This window comes from Eutrigla gurnardus, assembly GCF_963514095.1.
Source record: "Eutrigla gurnardus genome assembly, chromosome: 4".
Classification (NCBI taxonomy): domain Eukaryota; kingdom Metazoa; phylum Chordata; class Actinopteri; order Perciformes; family Triglidae; genus Eutrigla; species Eutrigla gurnardus.
The window spans coordinates 7,876,632-7,902,091 of record NC_139918.1 but is presented as its reverse complement, the minus strand read 5'-3'; the positions used below and the strand labels follow the sequence as shown (position 1 = coordinate 7,902,091).

Here is a 25,460-nt window from a genome sequence, read left to right as displayed (position 1 = left end):
TGATTGCAATGTCTACATGTATTGAATATTTAAATATTAAAACCCCAAATATTAAGTCTCTATGACAAACTTAATCTACTGTTTGCTTCACAAATACCTCTCAGAGTTTAGTTTTGATTTCAACTGCACAACCAACTGGTCCATGAGACAGAAGTCTATCCACTAACATGTGGCTGCGAGTTGCTCTACTTGTAAATTTTTTAATTTGTTTGTTAATTTGTCTGATAGCTCCTACATTGGGACTTAACAAATCATGTCGTGTCAGTAACAAAGATGTTCCAATTTAAAAATCGGAATGCTTTTTACGTTATAAAAGTCATTTCTAAACATGTTTGCACCTAATATTAAATTAGAAAAAAATAAAAGTAGTGAAAAAACTTTTGAGATCTCGCAAAAGTATTGCAAGATCTCGCAAAAGTATTGCGAGATCTCGCAACATTTTTTTTTCCTTCCATGACCCTTTAGGGGCTCCGTAATACGCTGACTTAGCCAAAAAAAAAAGAACAAATGACTAAACTTAAATTTACCTAAACTGAAATGTTTCCAAAAAGTTAAACAATTTGCAGAAAATGTGATTTAGTAACTTTTCTATGACTTCGAAAAGGCTATAGATGTTTTCTAAACTGATGTTCTGTTCGTCACAGCTGAGTTTGTGTTATGGGGCTTCATGTTGTGTGAATGCGAATCAAAAGATCGTCTTTGGAAGTGGAACCAGATTAAACATTGAACCCAGTGAGTACTGAGATACTAGGCTATAAATATTATTTATACATGGTGAACCTTTTATAAATAAACTTTACAGTGTTTTTCTTGTAAAATCAGCACAGAGTAAACAAAAACAAATCACTCTCTCATAATAATGATATACATCACATTTTATTATAATATATAATAGTATTATAGAATATGATTTATAATGTGGATTTGTTTTGAATCAATAATGTGTATATTTTAATAACTGGAATTTATTAACTCGGGCAGAAGTCTCAGGTGTTAAAACAATGATTTTCTTAATGAAGCTTGGTTCAGTTACTCTGCTGGGTTTGTGTTTTTGTGCTTCTCATGTGAATACTGGAAGTGGATTGAAGTTGATCTTTGGAAGTGGAAGCAGATTAAACATTGAACCCAGTATGTATGGATAGAGATCTAAAATATTATGGATATGGGGATCTAGAATATTATTATCATATATTATCATTGATATGACAAAGTAGTAAATAATATATTGTCAGTAAAACCCCCTGTATCTCTAAATGTCAATATTTTTGGGGTTTTATCTGGGTGATGCTGCAGTTTCATAGTTATCCAAAGATTCAAGAGAGTTTAGACTGTTAAGTTGTTCAGTTCGTTGGAAGTGGAACCAGGTTATTATACATTATAATTCAATGTACATTATTATACATTGAACCCAGTTAGGACTGATATTGATCATAATCAATATTCATGAGGTGTCTTTAAAAAAGTTTATACATCAACCAGAATAGCAGATAAAAAAAAATCATATCAGAAAAAATAATCGAGCAAACAAGTCAAACTAAGTCAGAAAGAAATGTATTCAAGATAAATACATCAACTTATAAAGTAAAAAACAAGAGTGTTATGACAGACTCAACACAAAAGATTTTACATTTTTAATATGATATACTGTTAAGGTCAAATGTACAAGTTGTTTTGCTACTATTTGACACTGTTGAATTATTCTTTAAGTTGGTGTTCATTTTAGATTTTTGCCTTTTGGAATTAGAGAAGGTTATTCAGCCCATTGGGACAACTGAGCTGCTTCCCTGTTGATGTAAAGCTACCAGAGTTAATGTATTGGTGTTTTGTGTTGTGTGAATATTGGAACTTACAAACTGATCTTTGTTTCGGGGATCAGACTGAAAGTTGAAGCAAGTAAGTCAGATTTGTTTGATTTCAGTATTTTATATTTAATCACTCTAATCTCCCAGGGGTACAATTCCATCACTATTACCATCCAAAATTTCACTGTTTAGCATTGCTGTTGGGGGAAAAAAAAATCATTTCAGATGCCATTTTCAGCCCCTTAAACTCATATTACATTAAACAGAATAGGTCTTTTAGTATTAACAAAAAATCAGTATTTGCAGACAATATTATTATATTCATCAATGTGAGATCTGTAGTTATTGTTGAGGTCAGAAATACTGTGAGACTGGAACAGGAATCAGATTTTTTTTTTTTTGGTGAAGGAATACGATTGACTGTTGAATCCAGTGAGTATCATTTTAACCTGTATAATAGACTAATAATACTAGATTTATCTATTAAACTTTCTTAGGAGACACCATATTTCACATCTTCATCTGCCAAAACACAAAGTATGTGTGTATGAGAGACTATGGTAATGCAATGTCAACATGTATTGAATATTTAAATATTAAAACCCCAAATATTTAGGCTCTTTGACAAACTTAATCTACCGTTTGCTTTCCAAATACCTCTCAAGAGTTCCATTTTAAACAAACTGGTACATGAGACAAAAGTCTCACTAACGTTGCTCCGAGTCAGTTTAATCATTAATTTTCATTTTATTTGTAAATATGTCTGATAGCTCCTACATTGGGAGCTTACAAATGATGTAGTGTCAGTAAAAACTTTCCATTTAATAAATGTCAAAGCTTTTTTCGTTGTAAGCATGAAAGTTATTTCTAGACATATGTCTACACTTACATTAAATCTGATAAAATGGAAAGTAGTGAAAAAACTATGATTTAACTCCTGTATCACAGTGGAAATAGTTGATCTAACGGTAGTCTGTGTGACTTTTTATGGAAACTGGAAGGTCATTTTTGGAAAAAAGAATGAAATTAACAGGAGAGAGCATTGAGTCTTAACAATTAAAAAAAAGTCATCAGGCAAATGACAAATAGATATGAGAAACGATGACAACTAAAAGGATAGGACAGTGAGTAGTAAGTATTTTACATCAACAGGAAAATGAAGTGTTTTCAGTCAGACTGTTACCTAATTATTTAACAATAACTCAAAACACCAAGTTGATTGTTAGCTCATTAGTTCATCACTCAGCTGAGTTTGTGTCATGGTGCTTCATGCTGTGTGAATACCGGAACCAAAGTAATCTTTGGAAAAGGGACCCCATTAAACATTGAACCCAGTAAGTACTGATATTGATTCTAAATATTATTTATATGAACCTTTTTTAAAGGGATATTTGACGAGAAAACATGCAATTTCCAAAATAGTCAATTCAGTGTCTACACAGTAAAGGTTGATATTTAATTTATATACTATTGCATTTTAATGAAAGAACCGTCTTATTACAATTGAAACAATCATTCAGATGGAAATGTAAAAATGGTGAAATATACGAGAGAAAGAAAGTGACCATATTTTCTTTAATTATCAAATTAATTTCTCTGATTTATGAAGAGTCTGATTGTGTTGGTCACTGCTCAGTTTGTGTTATGGTGCTTCATATTATGTGAATGGACGTAGAACAAAGTTGACGTTTGGAAGTGGAACCAGATTAAACATTGAACCCAGTGAGTACTGACATTGATCATTAACGTCATGCCTAGAGCATCTTTAAAAAACAACTAGCGCTGAATATATGAATCATAACAGCAATGTATAATTTAGTAACTCTACTTTACTACTATACAAAATATCCATGAAATTATCAGAAAAACGTAAAGCCTACAAAACTTAAAGTTGTCTTTACCTTTGCTTAGTTTGAGAAATGTCATTGTTTTACGATACTATTTCATATTTAATTTTAATGACAAGTTGTAATAGGAGGATAGGTGATATTTAAAGGAAAAGTGTTGGGAATATTAAATGTCAACTGAAAAACAATAGCAATTTTCAGCATTTGGTGAAGTAAAACTTTTGAGGGCTTTGGTGGACCTCTGATGATTTTGCCCATCAAAACTGAAACTAGTCTTAAACAATTTCTAAAACTAAAACATTTGAAGAGGATGTCGCTCAATATTATTAGCTAGACTTAGTGACTAATGATTAATTAAAACCTTGTATAACACATAGGGCCCTAGTTTCGTAGACCAGGCGCAGTCAGCTCTCAGCGCACCTGCGCCACGCCGACGGGGTGTGTCCGCCTGGACTTTGCAAGTTTCGTGCACTGCGCAGGCTCGTGCAGACTCGCGCAGGCACACCTCCCGTCTCGCCCACCCGCGCAAGTTTTTGGCGAGGCTTTTTGCCACGAAACTTCCGCTACGCCAAGCTGAATCTGTGACGCCTCCCCCTGCTGCGCCGCCACACCCATCTTGGCGCAGGCGATCCACCAAACTGCCAAACTGACCGTGCGCAAGGCTGCGTGGGTCGAAACTTGCATTGCGCTGGCTCCGCCACCCTGTGCCGCCCTGCGCTGCGCCACGAAACTAGGGCCCATATACTCAAACAATGCAATAACAGATTTTAATTTAGATTTGTATACTGTATCTCTATCAATATAATTTAACATTCTTATACAAAGGTGTGCCATATTTTGATATTTTAGCCTAGCCGTCATCATATTATGAAACCCTAAACATTGTTATTTTAGTACAAAACAATTGTGTAACTGTTTTTCCTCTTATTTAATTGTAAACACTATATTGGTTAAGTGTCAAGTAGCTATATTAGTTGTTGCTATTCATGCAAGTTATGGCTATTCAGACCATGTAGTTATTGTTGATCTCAGATCTACTGTGTGACTTATGGAGCAGGAAACTCGAAAATGCTGTTTGGAGAAGGAACCAAACTAATTGTAGAATGCAGTAAGTAGCAATAATTTATAAATTCAAAACTTTGTTTATGCCAAGATTTGATTTACACAAAGTAAAGCAAATTCATGTGTAGAATATAAAGACATTTGCAAGTTACTTTTACTGCTTTAACATCTTGATCATCAATGTATGCTTTTTATTTAGGTGTAATTAGTGTTTATTGTAGCAAAATTAGTCCATACAGTAATTGTTCAGATCAGACTTTCTGTGTGACTGCTGGAGGAGGAAACTTGAAACTCTTTTTTGGAGAAACAACCAAACTAATTATAGAAACCAGTGAGTATCCAAAATACGTGTATATATTTGAATATATATGATGTATTGAACTGTTTGTTGAAAGTTATTTTGGTATTGACAAGTCAACGTAACCAACGTAATCGCATTACTTAACAAGTGTTTGTTGGCTGTTCATGTCAAGGTATTATTTGGAATCAACACCAATTAAGATAATATGTTTTAGCAAATTATTGCAGTAAAAAATCCTACTTTGAAAAATAGAAATCCAGCACAGTTCCAAAATGAAATATTCCTCAAATCACAAATTTCCCTCAATAGGCGTTGAATGTCATTAAATGAACAATACTATCTTTCTCAAAATGTCGAAGTCGCAGCATAGTCCTTATTTCCATTTGTTATTTGACTTGTTAAACAAGCAGTTGGCAAATTATGCAGAAAAAGTTATACAGAAACATTTAATTAAATTAATATTTGGACATGATTGTGACCAGCATGATTAATTAATAACAATAAATACTTACAATGTTAAAATAATTATACCCTCCAAAGTTCCTCAGAAGTCATAGAAACATTCTATGAACAACACGAACGACAGTCGTCTATATCTGGGTTTATGTGGTTGTATTTCTCACAGTGTGACAAACTCTGGAGTGTCTAAACTAACTTTTGGATCTGGCATTAAACTGACAGTTGTCTCCAGTAAGTAAAACTAAATATCCTCTTTATTTTTTATGATTTAAGTAACAACTTCATATGATATCACGTTTGCTCCTTTATTTCTAACATGCCATATTCACTGCCTTTTATTAAAAAAAGATGTGTGAGTGATGAATCAACCAGTTACTTACTTCGCGTAATGATTTATTACTACACCCCCCCCACCCCCCCACCCCCCTTTTAACCCTTTCAAATTAGTTACAATTATTCCATCCTAATAATGATAAAAGTCCATGCAGTTTTCGTTCAGATAGGATCCACTGTGTGACTACTGGAGGAAACACGAGACAGATTTTTGGAAAAGGGACCAAACTAACATTAGAAATCTGTGAGTATTACTAATTGTAATAACTGAAGAGATTATGCATTAAAAAAAATCACATAAAAGGTAACAGGCAACTGCAGCCTTATGAATTTCAACATGAACTCAAAATAACTCACAGAAATTATTCAGATGAATAAAAAAGTTTAACAGAAGCTTATAGCCATACTGTTATTAATGGTCTGTCAGTAAAAGTACTGCTGTTTGCAGATGATGTGATACAATTTATTATGGACGGGCTATTTATGTTGCAGTTTGTTGTTGAGGGCTCAAACACTGTGTGACTGGAATGGGAAACCGGAAAATACTTTTTGGGGAGGGCATCAAATTGTCGGTGGAGGAAAGTAAGTTCAATTATGATCATCATTTTATCTGAAACTTAAACATTTTTAAATTTGGGGTTCTGAGATTAAAGTAACTTTAATGGTAAGATTTTGAAAATTCTGGATCTGGCTTAAACCAACATTTGTCTCCAGTAAGTATGTTATTTATTTCTTATGTTTTCAGAAAAAACTTCATATCTGGAGTTGCAGTTAAAACAAGTTGGTTTTATTTAGTACATGTTTTTTAGCTACAGTAGCAGTATAGTATAATTAATAGATAATAACAAAAATATAAATTTAAGTTTACTTCACTGCTTTATTTGTTTAAAATGCCCCCCCCCCCCCCCCCCCCCCCATTTTTTAACCCTTTCTTATAAGTTACAATTAATCCATCCTAATAATGACAAAAGTCCATGCAGTTTTTGTTCAGAATCCACTGTGTGACTACTGGAGGAAACAGAAGACAGATTTTTGCAAAAGGGACCAAACTTACATTAGAATGTTGTGAGTATTGCTAATTGTTATCATTGAAGTGATTATGCAAAAAAAACACAAATCGCATTAAGGTAACAGTTACATCAACTCAAAATAATCCACAATTATTATGAATATTATTACATATGTTTAATAAAAGCCTAGCCAGCCTGTTATTAATAGTTAGGTTCGTAAGCAGGAAAGTAAGTACAGTTATCATCATCATTTTATTTTAAATAAAAAAAAAAAAGAAATGGGGGTTTTGGGATTAAAGTAGCTTTAATCAAAAAATGTTTTATTCTCTTCGCTAGTAATTATTAAATGTTTGTGGGGTTGTATGTTTATCCTCAATCATTAAAGACATTTTAATCGGCTTGGCATTAGGTGAAAGGAGAAATTAAATTTAAATGTAAAAAGAAAATTGCCACGTTCACAAAATATCTGGCATTGTTATATAGCATAGACTTAATACCAGTTATTGTTTCATAAGGTGGAACAATGTATCTTTAAATTTGTATTATTTGTAATTCCAACCTAACAAGTGAAGTTCTAAACAGAGAATTGAAACCTTGATCTCAGACTGGTGGATTTAATGACTATATCATCAATGGTGGTTTCTTAATAGTTCTTTTTTTTGGTATGTTTTCAGTTTGTGAATGTAAGTGTGAAGCGCCGTTTCTGGGCTGGAATTAAAACAAATATTTAAAAGAGTAGTCTTTGAAAAACAGCAAATGCAACTTTGTACTAGTGTCCGTGTTAAAAATATTTGATAAACGCTTCATAGATAGAAGATAGAACAAAGAGAATGGAACTTCTCTGAACTTTTATCGTTATAACAATATATATTTTTTTATAAATGGATCTGAATCTTGTTTGAGGATAAAAAACACATAATAATCTTAATAGTCCCAACTGATTTAAATGCTGCCCCATGTTGCTGCCATTTAGGCCAGTCAGTGTTAATGTTGAATTGTGTTTTATTGTCAGCTTTATTAGGCTTAATGGGAAGATGGGAAACTGAAACATCCTCTATCTTTCTTGAAGACATTTTCGTCACATTTAAACAATATACTAAAAAATTCTTACAGCGATTATGATGATAACAAAATCACTATTATTGTTGTTTCCAATGTTGACAGTTGTCAGGCTGTAGCCTTAGTAGTAATAAACCATTCAAAATGTACAGATTTGAAATTTATGAGATTTTAACATGAATTTCAATCTCTAGTTATTGCTGTCACAGTGTGATTGGATCTGGAGCTCGTAAGATTTTCTTTAGTTCTGGCACTAAACTGACATTGAGTGTAATCCACTTTGACTGGTTGATCTATGCACTGTTTTTGCACTTTAAATCTACCTTAGTTTGTAGGGTTTCTTTTTATTTCAGAGTATCAACTATCTGGGATATTATTTGACTCTCCTCTGTACAATATGAACATACAATTCTTATTTATCCTTTAAATGTCCTACATGAAGATGATTTATCTATTGTTAAGCCATAGATTCAAAGTATTTAATTTTAAAATTTAATTTAAATTGTTTAACAGACATTATCATAAGCTAGTTTCCATACAGGCAGTCTGACAGTAAAAGTTCAGCTTTTGCAGAGAATGTGATGGAATTAATTACCTGTGGGTTCTTTGAGGTAGTTTTCAAAGACAATATCTTTGTCCTCCATTTGTAATTTGACATTTTAGTTGGCTTGGCATTAGGTTAAATTCCATTTCCTTTTACCTTATTTTGTAATACATGAAAAATATAAGTGTATAATATAATAAAATATAAGTGTTTTCACATATAAAAAGAAGACAATTATCTTAAAAGTATCTCATAAATTATTGAAAGTGATGTATGTAATGCCACATATGATAGAATAATATTTAATATCTGATCATTGGTAAAACATTTGACAAAATGTGAAGCTCCAGCTTCCAGTGTTTTTGGTTTGTATCCTAGCACTGTGTGACTGACTCTGGACGACAGAAAATCTACTTTGGAAGAGGAATCATGTTAGTTATTGAAACCAGTGAGTCAAGTCTCATTATTTATATTTACTTGTTGGACTACAAACTGTTTTCACCATAATCACATTCATCTTGTGGATAGTTTTCTTATCACTGTTCTCCAATTCTCATTTAATGTCGCACATTTTGGATTTGTGATATTCATTAATTTAGTCAGTGTATTTAATATTAGTATCTGTAAATTATTTAAAAATGACAGTTTATTAGCTCTTCAGTTTGCTGCTGTCTTTCCTTGTTTACAACTAAACTTATTTTGGTTGTATTTGATTAACATTTGCTGTCAATCAGATAAATTGAGGGCATGTTACCTTTCAAATAGATTTGCATTCTTGTAATAAGAACATAATCCATAAACTCTAATGAGGTAAAAAAAAAACAGTAAGGTAAGTCAGTTGATAGAAATCAAAGCATGTTCTTAAACTTTCCCATTCTCAACCACCAACTTAGAAAAACAACAACATAATATTGTTACATTTACATTGTTTTTTTTGGGTGGGTTGGTTGTGTATGATCCTCATTTGCAATACATCAGATTGATTCTGGACACGTTGCTTTGAAAACAATATTTCTAGTTCAAGTAATAATAACAGAATTGAGTAGCTCTACTGTATAAGGAAAAAGCTAATCAGATATCTTTTTACACTTTCTCATTCTCAACCACCAATGTAGTACAAAACAACATGATGTTATAGTGTTTTTTTCTTTTTTTGTAGTATTTTGGGTGTATATGGTCAACCTTTCAGTGCAGGTTAGTTTAAAAAATGTTTTTTATCATATTAATTGTTTTGAGCAGTGATCTTAGATATAGTTTGTTTTAGTATTATGGAAACAAAAAAGCCACATGGTAAAAAATAGTCTCAAGTAAAGGAAGCTAATGAATCACTAAGACTAACTTTTAGTTCACTTTTAAACACTTGATGTATAAAATGGCATCGTCAGCATAGTGTTAACATGTACAGTGACAGTTCCACCATGCAATTATTCCTGTTATAGTTATATCTAATTATATATCTAATTTTTCTAATTGCTTCAGTGAGTTATCCTATACAATTTGTAAACCTCTGTGTAAGAAATAGAGCCATTTACGCATTTGGAAGTGTTACATAGTGTGTCACTGACTGACTTAAGCAAGTGGAATTTTATACATATGTTTATGGACATAAATTTCATTCAACAATGAAAGAAATGTATCCTGTATTGCACCTTTCACCACCCTGAGAGTAAACTGAAGAAAATTAACATTTAAGGCTTAATTATGGTCCGATAATAATAATAATAATAATAATAATAATAATAATAATAATAATAATAATAAATCAATGTAATTATTATTAGTATAGTTGTATTCCCAAATTTGATTTAATTCACCTCAATATATTTTAAAATTTTGAGTAGATTGTGTTGCTCAATGTTATTGCACTGAACTGTGACACTGTGTGAATTATGCAGCCGATAAACAGATTTTTGGATCCGGCACAATGCTTATAGTTCACACCAGTAAGTCTGTTCATCCACTAAACTGGACATTAAATATAATAGTTGCATATTTATTTTAAACTCATGTGAAATAATTCACTGTATTTTTGTATTAGACACTTATCAACACTTATATTCCTGTTAATTATAATAATTGTTAAATTCATGACTCAACACAGAACATTTCACATAAATGTAAAGACTTTAACATAGTCAGTTACATTATGCTGAATTTCAATATTTATATCATAATTTTACTTACACTTTCAAATAGGTACTACTACATGACATGTAAATCAAGCAACCTTCAGAAGGATTGAACAGTAGTGTTATTGTTATTATCTTGAGATCTTCGGACGAGTTGTTATTTGAGAGTTAAACCATTAGGAGGTTTGTGAACCAACAACGGGTACAGTTTGAATGATGCTTTACACAAACATCGTCTTACTTCGTACAATCCAGTAAGAATTAAACATTATTATTATTTGTCTTTCTGCATGAGAATAACTTCTTTGGGTAATTGTTTCATATTAATTGATAGAAATCTTTTAAGAAAAATAGTAAAAAAAAAAAGTGCAAACAATCCAGTAATTAACAGTAAGCACGAGTAATCTTAAATTTAACCAAATTGTGTTTATAAATAAAAATACATATAATTGTATATTGTAAAAGTTTGCTGCTCTGCACAATACATAATAAGTTTAGTTAAATATTGTCCACAAAAACATGAGTTCAGATTGTAATTCATCCTCATTTGTACTATTTGTCTTCGGTGGTTGTTATTGTTAATCCCATCGGTGGTTATTGTTGAGCTTAAATGCACAGTGTGAATAGTAACAACGTGAAAATGAGTTTTGGAGCAAGAATTCTACTGAAAATTCAAACATGTGAGTAGAAAGTTTTATCTATTGCTATCTTATATTAAATTAAATTATCTTATATTTTTGACTATTAACTCCAGACAGTCAACAGGACTATGAAGGTCCAATATTCATATTCTGTTCTGCTATTAACCACAGTTTACTTGTGAATATTTAGGAAATATATTTCATTTAAGAGCAATTAAACATGTTTCTTCAAAAAGGTATAATGAAATAGATATAAATAAAAGTATTTAGAAGAGGGTTGTTATATTTTTCAGCCTTCTTATTTCCTTAGTTACTATCTACAAAAATAAAATACAATAATATACTACAATATTTTAATCATACTCATGTGTAAAGTTGAGTATCATTAATCAATTTATATTTGTCCTACCTGGTATCAAAAATGTAATTGAAAACAAGATACAGTATAATTACATTTCATTATAGTAATAGTGATATATCATAACCAAAAATGAAAAAAAAGTTATCCCAGGACATTTTAGTCATTGAACACTGGAACATGCTCATGGTTTTCAAAGTAAATTATTTTAAAAGTCCCAATATCACCTAGGAGCATGTGGTACAGCACAACAGTGGCGAGAAAAAACTGCCTTCACAGACTCAAGGCAAAAATCATGAGCATAGCAGGCTGGTGGTTTCCATCTGCATTTGGTTTTTAGTAATAGAATTAGCAGTAGTAATATTAACAGTAGTCGTCCATTGTGTCAGGCATAGCAAGCAATAGCACAGCAACATTTCAACATGTGAACCGTTACAGGCATGAACGACCTGCTAACATGTTGACAGATTGTGAAACTGTGTTTTTATCTGAACTACACCAGAGAATATTTGGTTAAAACAGATCCTGATGTTCTACATAAAGTTGGCTGGAAGTGACGTTATCTAGCTCAAGTGCGCACAGCACCAGGCTCTATTTCAAAACAGTCAGCAATCAGGCATCAACCAGCTTTAACAGTGATGTATTTTCTTTTTTAAAAAGTGCTGTGTGGTGGATCTAATTTATGCAGATTTGATATGAATTTAGAAAATGGACTTTAAAGAAACTATAAAGTATTACATTTGAGAACAGACTAGGGTGGGGTGGTCCAACATAAATGCTATTTTAGCAAACAAACCAGATTTGATATTGTTAATGCAGCACCTATATGTGTGACCTGACCAATAATTACTGATGTTGGACAAAAGTATCTAGAAACTATTGTCATATTAAGAGACTTAACTTGATCAAAGTGTGTGATGTTTTTTGTTCTGGACTCAATGAATGTGTGAATGTCGGATACAAGTTCACTATTGGAAACGGGATCATACTGCATGTCCAGGCCTGTAAGTAAATACAAATAAAATAGATAAAATAAATAAATAAATAATAAAATAGATATTATAAAAAGTAAACTTTAAGATGTAATTAGTGTAATCATTAAATACAATCATAATCATATTGTGTTACTGATGGATGGAACAAGATGTATCATTATCACACAAAGTTACATAAAATGCAACTTAAATTTGACACAGAAAACTGGAAACTAGATCATTCTTATTTTTGAGATAATATATATTGCATAAAATATATAAAAGCTTAAGAACCTTACAAAAACACAGGTCCTGTGAAATTCCTGCAAAATGTTTTGTGGTCATTGTTGTTGTTTTTACCGGAAATATGTTACATTTCAAATACATTTAGTACATTTTTAAAAAATGTCTATGTGAATTTACATATGCTGTCTATATAAGTGGTGTAGGCATTTACATTATGTTTACCATTTCTATTTGACTAACTTAATTTAATTTCCATAACTAATTTAAGATTAAACCTATTTTACACATTTCCTGATTACTTAGTTTGACTTTGAAAATTAGTAAAATGTCAATGAGGAACTCCCAAAGGTCCCTGTGGCCTTTTTATAACTTAAAAAGTAAAAAGCCATGTGATGGTGTTGATGTGTTTGTTGTGCTGCGACTGCTGACTGTGTGAATGCTGCCTGCTTTAAAGTTATCTTTGGAGCTGGAATTAATTCTTAAAATCTTAAAAGTGAGTCATGAAAAATATTCAAAAGTATACCATCCATCCATCTTCTACCGCTTATTCAGGGAGCCGATCCCAGCTGTCATTTTGCGGATTCACACTCACATCTATGGGCAATTTAGAGTGATCAATTAACGTATCCCCATCCAATGACCTTATCCCCATCCTGCACCATTCACACTCACCTTCACACCTACAGGCAATTTATCATCAATTAACTTACACTCCATCTTTGGACTGTGGAAGGAAGCCGAAGAACCCGGAGAGAACCCATGCTTACATGGGCAGAACATGCAAATTCCACACAGAAGGAACCCGAACCCCTCAACAAACCCCTGTAACAATATACAAAAATAGTTGGTATTATAATTAATAATAAGATGTTGTAACATAAACTAGGGTGTAATCAGTATAATGAAAGATGTTCCATAGTTGTTAATATTGATGACACACTCATGTTTGGATCTAAAATCAAAGTTGTTATATTGTCATGTATCGTCATGTGTATTTCATGACGTTTTATGATTGTAAGAAATTCAGAATAGTGATTTTAAAAATAATTTAGTAATTTAAAGTTTTAATCACATTTTATTTCTGTGTAGTCATATAACAATTTCAAACAGAGGCAGATGTAATTAATTGTAAAACGAAGAAACAAACATTACATCTTCAATACCTTTTTTACACAAAAATAAAAATAATTTGAAAACAAACTTTGTAAATACTTTAAAGTGAGTCTCTGTTAAGTCAAAACACGTATTACAGCAAAGACAAATATTTCAACTTAAACTTGTGATTATTAATTCAAAAGAACAAGATAAGAATTTCAGCTGCCATTTATTTTAGTTTTACTTGTAAATGTCTGAATTAGTCCAACAGTTTAACTTCAGTTTAATGTTGAACATTTCAGAATTCATACAGATAAAATGACACGTAAGATTAAGAACATAAAATCCAGTTGGTAAAATAGGTTTGAAAGGTTCCTCTCAGTTCACTGCCAGATAAAGCTGTTTATGAATAACATCCGGATTGTGTTTGGACATTTTCAAGAATTATATATTCTAATGGTTGTGTGATTTGGGATCTGTCTGAAATTAAGTTTGAAATGTTGGCAGCAGATCTGGATGTTTCAATCACAGTGTGACCAGAGAACTTGGTCTGAACCTGTTACACTGTTATGTTATAATAATAATAATAATAATAATAATAATAATATGTTTGAACATTGTGTTGATTAGACTCGTCCTTTTTGTGTCTCTCAGATGAGGACTACCAGCCATCCTACTACAAGCTGTCCAATGGAAATACGTCAGCCTGCCTGGCTGCTGGTTTCAGCAGAAACAAAGCAGCAAAGAATAAATATCTAATGTTCAATGAGACAGACGCTGTCCAGATATCAGGTGACTCCCTGTACAACCAGGTGTCTCTGTTATCATCTGATCAGGACAAAGAACAGTGTGGCCAAGGTGAGTGAGAATTTAACATCACTTTTGTATAATTGTATTTCCCCTGATAATAAAAAGGTGAAATTAATTAAAAATTAAAAAGTCAACCTGATGTTCAACTGACAGGTCTGCTCAACTGTTATGGGGTTCCTAAGGGTTAAGTTAACTCATTGTTATGCAGATGACACTCAGCTATAACTTTCAGTAAAACTAGATGACTTCAGCAACCTAGACACCCTCCACAACTGTTATGTCTTTATGTTATAAAGGACTGGATGTCACTCAACTTTCTTTAGCTAAAACTGTCAAACAGAACTTCTTATTATTTGGCCCAAAAGTACAACAAACATTCAGCAGTGTATTGGCCCTCTTTCCACCAGTGCCAAACCAAACTCCTGTAATCTTGGGTTTATTTTTGATCATCACTTGAAATTTGAGCAGGATGTTTCCTCTACAAAACATTGCAAAAATCAGACAATTATTATCAAGGCCTTCATATTTTCTCTTCTTGACTTTTGCAGTGAACCCTTTTACTTGTCTTATCCAAAATGCCCTGCTCCTTATTCAGCTTGTACAAAATGCAGCAGGCGGACTATTAACTGTAACACTGGAGATCTCACACCAATCCTATTTTAGCCTCGCTGCCAACGAAGTTCAGGATTGATATTAAGATCCTTTTAATCACTTTTAAAGCACTCCATTGTCTAGCTCCTGCTTATATCTCAGGGCTACTAACAGCTTACACCACCAAACGTCCACTTAGATAATCCAATCAAAACCTGTTGGCTATACTGCGTGCCAAACCGAAAACCAAGGCCGACTGATTTCCCAACTCATGTTATATCTGCGTCTGTAGAATGCTTTAAAAAAAAATCTAAAAATCTTTAAGTTGGCTTCAATAATGTTTCGTTTTTTTACTGATGTAAATGTAAAGCATGTTATAGCCCATGTTAAAAAATGGGTTGGGGGAATGAAAATGTAATTTAAAAAAAAGAATTTGCCATTTGTAAAAAAAAAACGAAACAAAAAAAACATGAATTCTGGTAGAAAATATCAAACTAATAATGATTTCTGTCATAACTAATAATGTCTTGTTGTGTCTGATGTGTTTCAGCGGAGGCTGCATCTGGTCTGTGTGAAGGCACTCTGGAACAAGGTCAGTACAAAACTGTGATGTGAAGTTAATGATGATGACGTTGATGGTGATGTTGTTGTTGATGATGATGATGATGATGATGATTTTTGCAGATGAAACAGTGAACGCTGTGTCTCTGGCCATCTTGGGCCTCCGCCTGATCTTCATCAAGACCGTCGTCTTCAATGTCCTGATGACACTGCGGCTGTGGATCAGTCACTGTAAGTAACATCTGATCACGTTAGTTACGTACAGTAATTCCGGATTCTTTGAGTATAGGTATAAACACATGATTTTTTTTGGACCGTCAAACATCATCCATCCATTATCTTACGCTTCTCTGAGAGTCGCGTCACGGTTACAGGCTGAGCAGGGCATTCCAGGTGTCCCTCTCCAGAATTTGACCTTCCTATGAAAATTAAAGTGTTTCAATGTGCAAAGGGAATTTATACTTATAAATTCAGTGATGGAAAGTGGCGGCTTAGGTGATTTAAAAACCAAATGATATATAATGAATACCAAATTTAAACTAAAAAAGTAAAGCACATGTTTTTCAGATTATATATATATATATATATATATATATATATATATATATATATACATACAGAGAGAGAGAGAGAGAGAGACTGCTTTTTGGTACCGGCAGGGGTGGACTGGATATTTGGCATACGGGCACTATCCCGGTGGGCCGATGCATATGTGGGCCAGTCAGCTGGTGGATTTGTGGTGGATTGGCTGACTGGTATTGGCACATCCCATTGGTTTATACAATTTACATTCACTTATGGTCTGTCAATCACTCAATTAGTGGCTTGGCTGGGCTGGGCTAGTGACACTCAAGTCGGCATGACCCAGGACAAATTTCAGATACCAGCGTTCATGTTGTGTGTTCCATCAGTTGTTAAGTTTAGTAAACTGACTTTCCAAAACTGAGCTTTGTTACGTGAGCATAATAGACAAGCACCCATGATGCTTTAATGACAGATGTAGATTAAGTAGACCATTGACATAAGTGGATTTGATGTTTCTTTGGACAAATCTTCTGTAAAGGAAAAACTAATGTTTAGGAATGAGAAGATATTTCAAATAAAAAAACAATGATTCAACTCTAAAGCATTTCAATGTAAACAAATATTAAATTAAAGGGTACAGACATTATTCCAATTTAAAATAAAGTTTTTTACTTAAGTTGATTTCCTGTTGCCAGCCTCTTGTGTGCTGTATTTGTTTGTCTTCCTGTCAGTTTTCCCTCCTTTTTTTCTGTGTATCACCTGTGTCTATTAGTCTCGTCATCCTTGCTCTACTCCCTTTGTTTCCAGCAGTCAGCTTTCAGCCTGCCTTCATTTTTTTTACCTCTTTTTGCCACAGAACTATGGCAGAAATAGCTTCTAATACGCCAAACTCAACCACTTTTTGTACAGTCTATGATATTAAATGATATTTTTCTCCAGACATTTTGATTAAACAGAAACACTTACTGATTCACATTTCCTGTTGCCAACTTTTTGTGATTTGGTTGCATCATATTATAGGCATCAGTAGATAGTGGTCTGTTTCTCTGGATGTATTTTAATGCTGTTTAAGATCACATTCATTGAATATCGTTTCATGTTTTATTTTGTAGGAACTCTTCACCAGACGCCAGATTCATTTTCTGACCAACTCCATCAAGTCTGTTTCTTGTACAGTAACATGTATAAATATCATCACACTGTTTATCTGGTCTGTCAGTGATGAATGAACTTCGACTCTGTCCTGTTGATGTAGATATCACAATTACGTTTAATACATTTAATCTGTCAAAATGTTTTAAAACTGTTTGTCTGACATTGTTGAAATAAAGACTGAAGAGACAACAGACTGAGTGATTGTTGTTTTTGAATCCATATATTATTATATATCATACAGACCTCTCTGCTGCATGTGTAAATAATAGTAATGATGGTGATAAAGAATTATAATAATACATTTAAAAAATCAGTAGCAAAAGTAGTTTAATCTATAATAATGCATCATGATTTATTTGGTGATTATATTTTGTTTAGTTGCAGTAAAATACAATATTTACTCTGAGATGGAGTTGAGGAGAATTCAAGAACTAATTACAAATCCTATTTTAACACTAGAGTAAACATTACTTTCCATCACTGAATTATAGTATATAATAATTATAGAAGTATAAATAATTTGCACATTAACAAACTTTCATTTTCAGAGGAAGGTCAAATTATTAATGTAAGAAATGTAAATGTGTGAGCTGTTTGAAATGGAGTTTGAGTTCTTGTATTTGTTTGTATATATAAAGGTAGATGTGAGTGTCTGATGAGACAGTGAGAAGTAAACGCTGTTGATTATAAAGATCCACATAGTCCTGTGTTTGCCTTTTGAGGGGGTAGAGAGGATGTTTAGAGACAGATAGCAGATCAGGGGTCACATAAAAGTGGGGTACTCCATCTGACAGCATGGGAACATGAAGATTAATGCAGTTCAGCAGTGTGCGTCAAGTTCTTCTTATCATAAATCAGACATAAACATTTATTAAATAATTTAAATAAATAGTATATAATGACCACCCTGAATACAGGATAAGCGGTGGACGATGGATGGATGGAGTATGATCATTCTCACCCTCCATAATGTATTTATAAGTTGTGAAGAGAAAACACATTCATATTGAATGCCAACTGCATGAAAATGGCCTCATTTATATAGCACTTTTCTCCAAAACGCTTTACAACAATGACTGACATTCACCCATTCACACACATTCACACACCGACGGTGGAGTCAACCACGCAGGGCGACAGCCAGCTCGTCAGGAGCAATTAGGGTAAGGTGTCTTGCTCAGGGACACCAGGCACTCAGCTAGGAGGAGCCGGGGATCGAACCGGCAATCTTGCGGTTCTCAGCCATCTGCTCTACCTCCTGAGCTGAACCCCCCTATGACAATGACAATGACAATGACAATGACAATGGGTTCTGTTAGAGGCTCCCATTTACTGACATGCACACTTTATGCTGAAGACTTGTGGGTACACATAGCACCCATTTTCATCCACATTTCAGGTCAGGTCAGAGATCAAGGGACCCTTTAATAAAATGATCATGCCAGTTGTCACTCTCCAACATTTAGCCTAATGCCTCAGATTTTCTAACATTTGTTATCCTTGGGGTCAGTTTGACCCCGGCAGTATTAAACTTTCAGAAAATGATCATAATCAAAATAGTTTACCCAGGTTCATGCTTCAGGTACTTCTTGTTTCTTTGTTGACAACCTAAATAACCCATTTCATAAAACATAACATCCCCTTCCACCACTTTATACATCTAGAATACATATTTTGTGACGATTGAAAAAAAGGCAAATCACAAAAAAATCTGTGATTGATGTAAACTTTTAAAGAAAGATCTTTTTGTTCTTTTTATAGGATCTATATTTTTTTTTAATTTATAATATAGCTATATTATAAATGACAAAAAAAGTTGTACTTAGAAAACATATCTTTGGCCCTGCCTTGGGTCTCTGTCATCAAATTGTATGACACAAGAGAAAACATGAAATATTTTGAGAGACATGGTGGCTGGCCAGTGTCAACATTCGAAAGACTTGCCGTTGCTTCACCTTTCGACTTGAACACTCTGCCAAAATGACCAACCTGATGTAGGCTTGCAAATAGTCAGATCAACATCCTACCAACTGTCCCCAAACACACGCCTAACCTCTAAATTAGTCATCTGAAGTATAACCTTCTAAATGGATGGTTATGAATTGCTCAAATGCTGACTTTATGTATTGAATGTGGCTAACAGTATCAGGTGGGGGCCTGGAACCATTTTATAACATTAGCAGCACCAAGTCGACCCGGTCCTTCAAGTGGGGAGCTGGACTATAATAACTTTCCTTTTTTAGAAGTTAACTTTTTTTTTGTGAATTGTCTCTGCTCACTGGAGATTCACAATGAGCATCTGCTCTGAGGGTCTCTTCTATGTCACTTTCTCTGTCAAAGAGCTGAGACAAAACCTCACCTTTTCTTTGAGGTAATTTTCAGTTGAGAGAGCATGAAGAGAGCACAGAGCATGTTAGAAGGCTGCTGTGCAAGCTTTTCATGTTTGCGCCTCCCCGAGGTTCTCTCATATTAATATGTATGTCCTCACGCGAACCATATCCCATACACCTGTGTTGCAGGAAATATCACTTTTCCCCTCTACCCTCTCGCATTACAGGTATGCTTATGTTAGATTAGGGCCCTAAATCAGGGTGAAGTTTTTTGAACATTATATTTAAATGTTATAGTCACCTCAATATCATCCTAAACAACCCCAACAAATATGTGTAAACTTTCAAGGTTTTATGTATAAACAGCCTGGGGTCGAATTGACCCCAAGGAACATCGATGCGGACAGGACATAGAAAACATAATAATTTTAATTGTATGTTTACCTATATGCCCCCATTAAATTAGGAAAAGTCAACGAAAATCAAGCAAAACAAAATTATGTTAGCTCTCTTTTTAGATGTTAAAAATTGAATGGGGTCAAATTGACCCCAAGGGTAACAGGAGAGTTAAACCCCCTTTCAGACAAGCTAGCATGATATTGATATGACACACTGATTTAAATCGATTCCTTAGGTTATGTAGTTTCATATGATACCAATATAAATGGGAGCCTCTTGGGTACTAACAGAACCCATTGGTACCAGTAGCTTCACTCTAGCTTAAGGAGTCAGCCCACTACCCCCTTCTTAAATACAATATATCAGTCAGAGAATTTAAGAGTCAATAATTTCCTCCAACATGTAGTTTATCAGAACTGTCAGATGGATGTTTATCTTTTAATTTTGGTGGTTGCGGCTACATGCTGCAGCTGTGACTCTGCATACACATGTTAATAAAACAGGAAGTAGATTACAATCAGTGTTTGTAATCAGCAGAGCAGCTCAAACTGGATGGACCTACGATTCTCTTAGTGGTTTCTTGTTTGTTCTGCTGCAAAATAAAAAACACCAGCAATGCACCAACAAGAGTCTTTGTGAAGTCTAATCTGACTTTTAGACATTTTAACCTCAATGAAATATTGAATCGAGAAACACATTACAAGCTATGTGTGATGAGTGTGGCTCTCAGTCCAAATCTGTCTCTCTGACTAAATTATTCCTCATGCAACTAAACTGCACTCTCAATCATGTTTCCAGGAACAATCTATTTTCCCAGACCAAATGGTGTGGTCTGGTCTCAGTTTGACACAGTCTGTAACAAACAAACCACACTACAAAACATCGGTTAGGTTTAGTAAAAAAAAAAAAAAAAAAAAAACTTGGTTTGGCTTAAAATGACTATGAAAGTGAAACATGGGGACGACATAATGCTACAAAACCAACATTAGGTCTAGGCAACAAAACCTCATAGTTAGGTTAAGGAAAAACATCATGTTTGCCTTAAAATAACTATAACTAAGCTTTACTTCACACACACCACTTTGGGATAGGCAACATCTAACACCAGTCTTGTGGTTGTGTTACCTTTTGGTGCATGTGAGCGTGTCCCACTGGGTATCTCAAGGCCACAGCTCTACACTGCTCTCATACAGCGGTTACAGCCGATAACGGCGTCCCAACCTACAATGTCATTGTGGCAGCGTAGCACCACCCTCCGGTCCCCCCTCAGGGAAACACTTTGCTTTGTCAACACTGTTAACACCGTTAGCGGTCAGCACCCAACTCAGTCTTTGCCATTTTGACAGCCAAGTAAGTCATGGTTTTACAGCATCTTTACACTCAGATGTTGTCCAAAACAAACATTAATTGAAATTTTGAAACACAGGATGTTGTCATTTGACACTGAACCAGGACCCCAACGCAGGACCCAGAAACAGGAGAGTTGGTGTAATACATATAAATATAATACATATGTTCAATGTTCCAAAAGGTTATTGTTCCAGAGTGTTGAAGCCAAATAGTTCATTTTGGGGTTTGTTGGATGTTCTGCATTTATATGTAAATTTGAATTGTTTGTTGGTTATTTATTGATTTGAATGGATTATTGATTAATGCTGAGGTTGAGGATAGGACGGTGTGTGAGACGGGCTCCACCCCACAATTAAATAGAGTCACTGCAGATGTATTGCGGCTGTGCTCTTTCTAGTAACTGTGTTTGCCCAGGTATGCAGTCATACTGTTTTAGACCGCAACAAATTATCCACCGGTAAGAAATGCATTAACTGTTTGTTAAGCCAGGAATAAACCACGTAATAAGCTAATAAGAAGTTGTGATCATTGAGCACAACGAGCAGCGCATATCCGGGAAACCTTAAGGAAAAGTATTGCACTATATTTGTCTAAAACAAAAACTGCTTGTTGCATGGACGGCTCAAAGCGCAGTTTCACAGAGCAGGATCGCAGTGTTTGTGGAAGCGATCCGACTTGTAAAGTAATGCACCGGAGTGATGTTATGAGTGGCGTTGTGATGTTTGTGCACATTTCCTGAATTAATGAATCAAAGCACCAAAAGGTTATTGTTCCAGAGTGTTGAAGCCAAATAGTTCATTTTGGGGTTTGTTGGATGTTCTGCATTTATATGTAAATTTGAATTGTTTGTTGGTTATTTATTGATTTGAATGGATTATTGATTAATGCTGAGGTTGAGGATAGGACGGTGTGTGAGACGGGCTCCACCCCACAATTAAATAGAGTCACTGCAGATGTATTGCGGCTGTGCTCTTTCTAGTAACTGTGTTTGCCCAGGTATGCAGTCATACTGTTTTAGACCGCAACAAATTATCCACCGGTAAGAAATGCATTAACTGTTTGTTAAGCCAGGAATAAACCACGTAATAAGCTAATAAGAAGTTGTGATCATTGAGCACAACGAGCAGCGCATATCCGGGAAACCTTAAGGAAAAGTATTGCACTATATTTGTCTAAAACAAAAACTGCTTGTTGCATGGACGGCTCAAAGCGCAGTTTCACAGAGCAGGATCGCAGTGTTTGTGGAAGCGATCCGACTTGTAAAGTAATGCACCGGAGTGATGTTATGAGTGGCGTTGTGATGTTTGTGCACATTTCCTGAATTAATGAATCAAAGCGCCGTTGCCGTGTCATTACATCGCTGTGAAACATCATCCAAGTAGTATCAATGGACGTTGAGAAATACGACAAAATAACCTGCCTGTCTCCTAAAAATGCATCTTAAAGCACTTCAAGAAGTCAAAGCAAATCAGTGGATATTCACAATGCAAATGAGATGAAATAATAAAACAAAAAGATTCCACTGTGTGATTCTCCTCCGTGTGTGTTTATTGAATAAGGAGGACAATGGAAGATGTGCAAAACCTGGAAAGTGACATTGATGTTACACTGCTTGAAAAACTCAATCAGATGAAAACATCCAGAAAAAGTAAACTGGCCTTATTAATCAGAAGAAAAAATTAAATAGAAAGACTGATGGAAAATGTTTGCAATGTTGAACTGGTTAATTCAAAAGTGCAAAATGAGTTTGAAAAGTTGTGTGTGGAACTGCAGGAATTAAATTAATCTGGATGTAGAAAAGGAGCAACATGAATGGTACAAACCCAAAGTGACTGCATTTTATGGATTTGTGGAGGAAGCTACAAAAAGGATAAAAGAGGTGACAAATGTGCGGAGTGAAATGGATGCTGATGAATGCAATGTATCTCGTAAATTACCCCACTAATAATGCATGGAATATTACCAAACTTCTGCAGTAGTACACATAGGGTCTGTATTCACAAAACGAGGCATTTGAAAGTTTGTAACTTGTAACACTTGCCTGATAGCTTCTATCCTCGACTTGTCAACACGTGTTGACCTGATAATACAAGCATTTATAAAAATGTGTTGACCTGATAATACAAGCATTTATAAAAATTCAGCGAAACCTTTTCATACTCTCGCGTGAAACTTGCGTGATGGCATCAGCTGGGTAAACACGGAAGTGCCGTCTACGCTGCGGTAGCATTAGGAGCCGAGGATAGAAGCTATCAGGCAAGTGTTCTTTTAAATAAACTCCTGCTGTACTTACAAACTTTCAAATGCCTCATTTTGTGAGTACAGACCCTATGTGTACTACTGTAGAAGTTTGGTAACATTCCATGCATTATTAGTGGGGTAATTTATGAGATATACACACTGTACCATTCGCGCCAGTAATAAGCCATTCGGCTGATAGCCCTATCTTGACCAATGCTGACCATCGCTAAAAATGCTTCTGAGGGGGTGTTTGGCTTGATGTCATGGTGGAAATGACCTAGGGTGCAATTTACTCCGAACCATCACTTTTATACAACCAATGCCCCGCTCATATTTGGATAAAGAAAGAAGATGCAAGAGTGGTTTTGCTACCAGTGTTTCATCAGTAACAAATTAAACATACAATGAGAGTTCCTCCTCCAAAGCACCTTACAAGTTTTGCTTATTTTGTAATGGTTCTCATAGTCTCGATTCATGCTACCTAATTAACAAGAAATCCCACCAAGACAAGTTGGAGTTCCTCAAAAGAATAACGATAATCAAAGTGTTTTTTATTGAATTTTCTGTTCAAGCAACAAGCATCCCATTCATAGAGACATAACTCAAGTCATAAATCACATGTACAGGACTACACTACAGACAAAACAGTAACAAGACATACCATACTAATATCAGACATACCCAGACATTATGAGGAAAAATAATTACATAAACAGGTTAGAAGATCGAAAAAAAGGGGGGGTTAAAGACTGCCAGTTATGTTGGAGTGAATGGAAACTCATGTTCAAAATAGTAAATATAAGGCTGCCTGACCTTGGAGAATTTCTTGGTGTTGCCCTGTACAGTGAATCTAAGATATTCTAATTTGAGGTGTGCCATCACCTCTTCTACCCACCGTTTATGAGAAGGCGGTGTTGCCTTTATCCAATTAAATAGGATCAATCTCCGAGCCAGCAGTGAAGTGAATGCTATTGCCTTCCTTTGAGAGACTGTTAGTTGAGTTTCCCATTGTGCCACACCGAAGAGGTTAGAGGACCTCGCTCTATATCTTTGTTATAAATTAATCACAGCGTTCTAAAAATGTTGGCCCAGAACTCTTTCAGCCTGGAACAAGACCAGAACATGTGGCATAAGTCGGCTGGCACCTGTTTACATCTGGGGCAAGTCGGATCGGCCCCCTGATACATTCTTGCCAGTTTGTCCCTTGATAAGTGAAGTCTGTGCAACACCTTGAACTGTATCAATCTGTGTCTCACTATACAGAAGAGTGTATTAGTTCCACTGCCCATCTCACGTCAACATCCGATGTGTCCAACCATAATTCTTCCTCCTACTTCCATTTTACACTATCCAGGGAAGGGGAAGCCACCCTCTGAATATTCACATGACCGTTAAGAGTCAGATATATGTCCAGCAGCCCGTCTATCCATCCACTTTGTGGTAACTCGAGGGATGGGCTGAAAGTTTTTTTCACAAAATCTCGAACGTGGAAATGTCTAAAGTAATTAGTCTTGGAGGGGATCCCATAGTCCTTTTCCAGCTGAGCAGCAGACATGAAAATATCATCTTTAAAAAGATGTTTGACGCATTCCACCCCAGCTCTATACCATTCCCTAAATGCTGTTCTCCCAAGGGCAG

General features: G+C 34.6%; 1 protein-coding gene across 19 annotated transcripts in view; it reads left to right on the top strand.

The window, feature by feature from the left end:
* Positions 1 to 17,691, top strand: part of LOC311012643 (M1-specific T cell receptor alpha chain-like) — a 32,020-nt gene extending 14,329 nt beyond the window's left edge. For 11 of the 19 annotated variants that reach the window (XM_084008211.1, XM_084008210.1, XM_084008207.1 and 8 more), the window contains exons 2-5: positions 14,515 to 14,718; positions 15,812 to 15,853; positions 15,946 to 16,053; positions 17,460 to 17,691. In XM_084008211.1, the coding sequence (XP_083864337.1) occupies positions 14,515 to 14,718; positions 15,812 to 15,853; positions 15,946 to 16,053; positions 17,460 to 17,461 (356 nt within the window). In that variant the 3' untranslated portion in view covers positions 17,462 to 17,691. Of the gene's footprint in view, positions 1 to 998; positions 1,129 to 4,594; positions 4,758 to 4,848; positions 5,703 to 6,143; positions 6,387 to 6,763; positions 6,870 to 8,213; positions 8,866 to 10,312; positions 10,361 to 10,443; positions 11,227 to 14,514; positions 14,719 to 15,811; positions 15,854 to 15,945; positions 16,054 to 17,459 lie in introns of those variants that run through there. The other 8 variants (XM_084008213.1, XM_084008203.1, XM_084008214.1 and 5 more) reach the window with 8 other exon arrangements.
* The last annotated feature ends 7,769 nt before the right edge of the window (positions 17,692 to 25,460 follow it).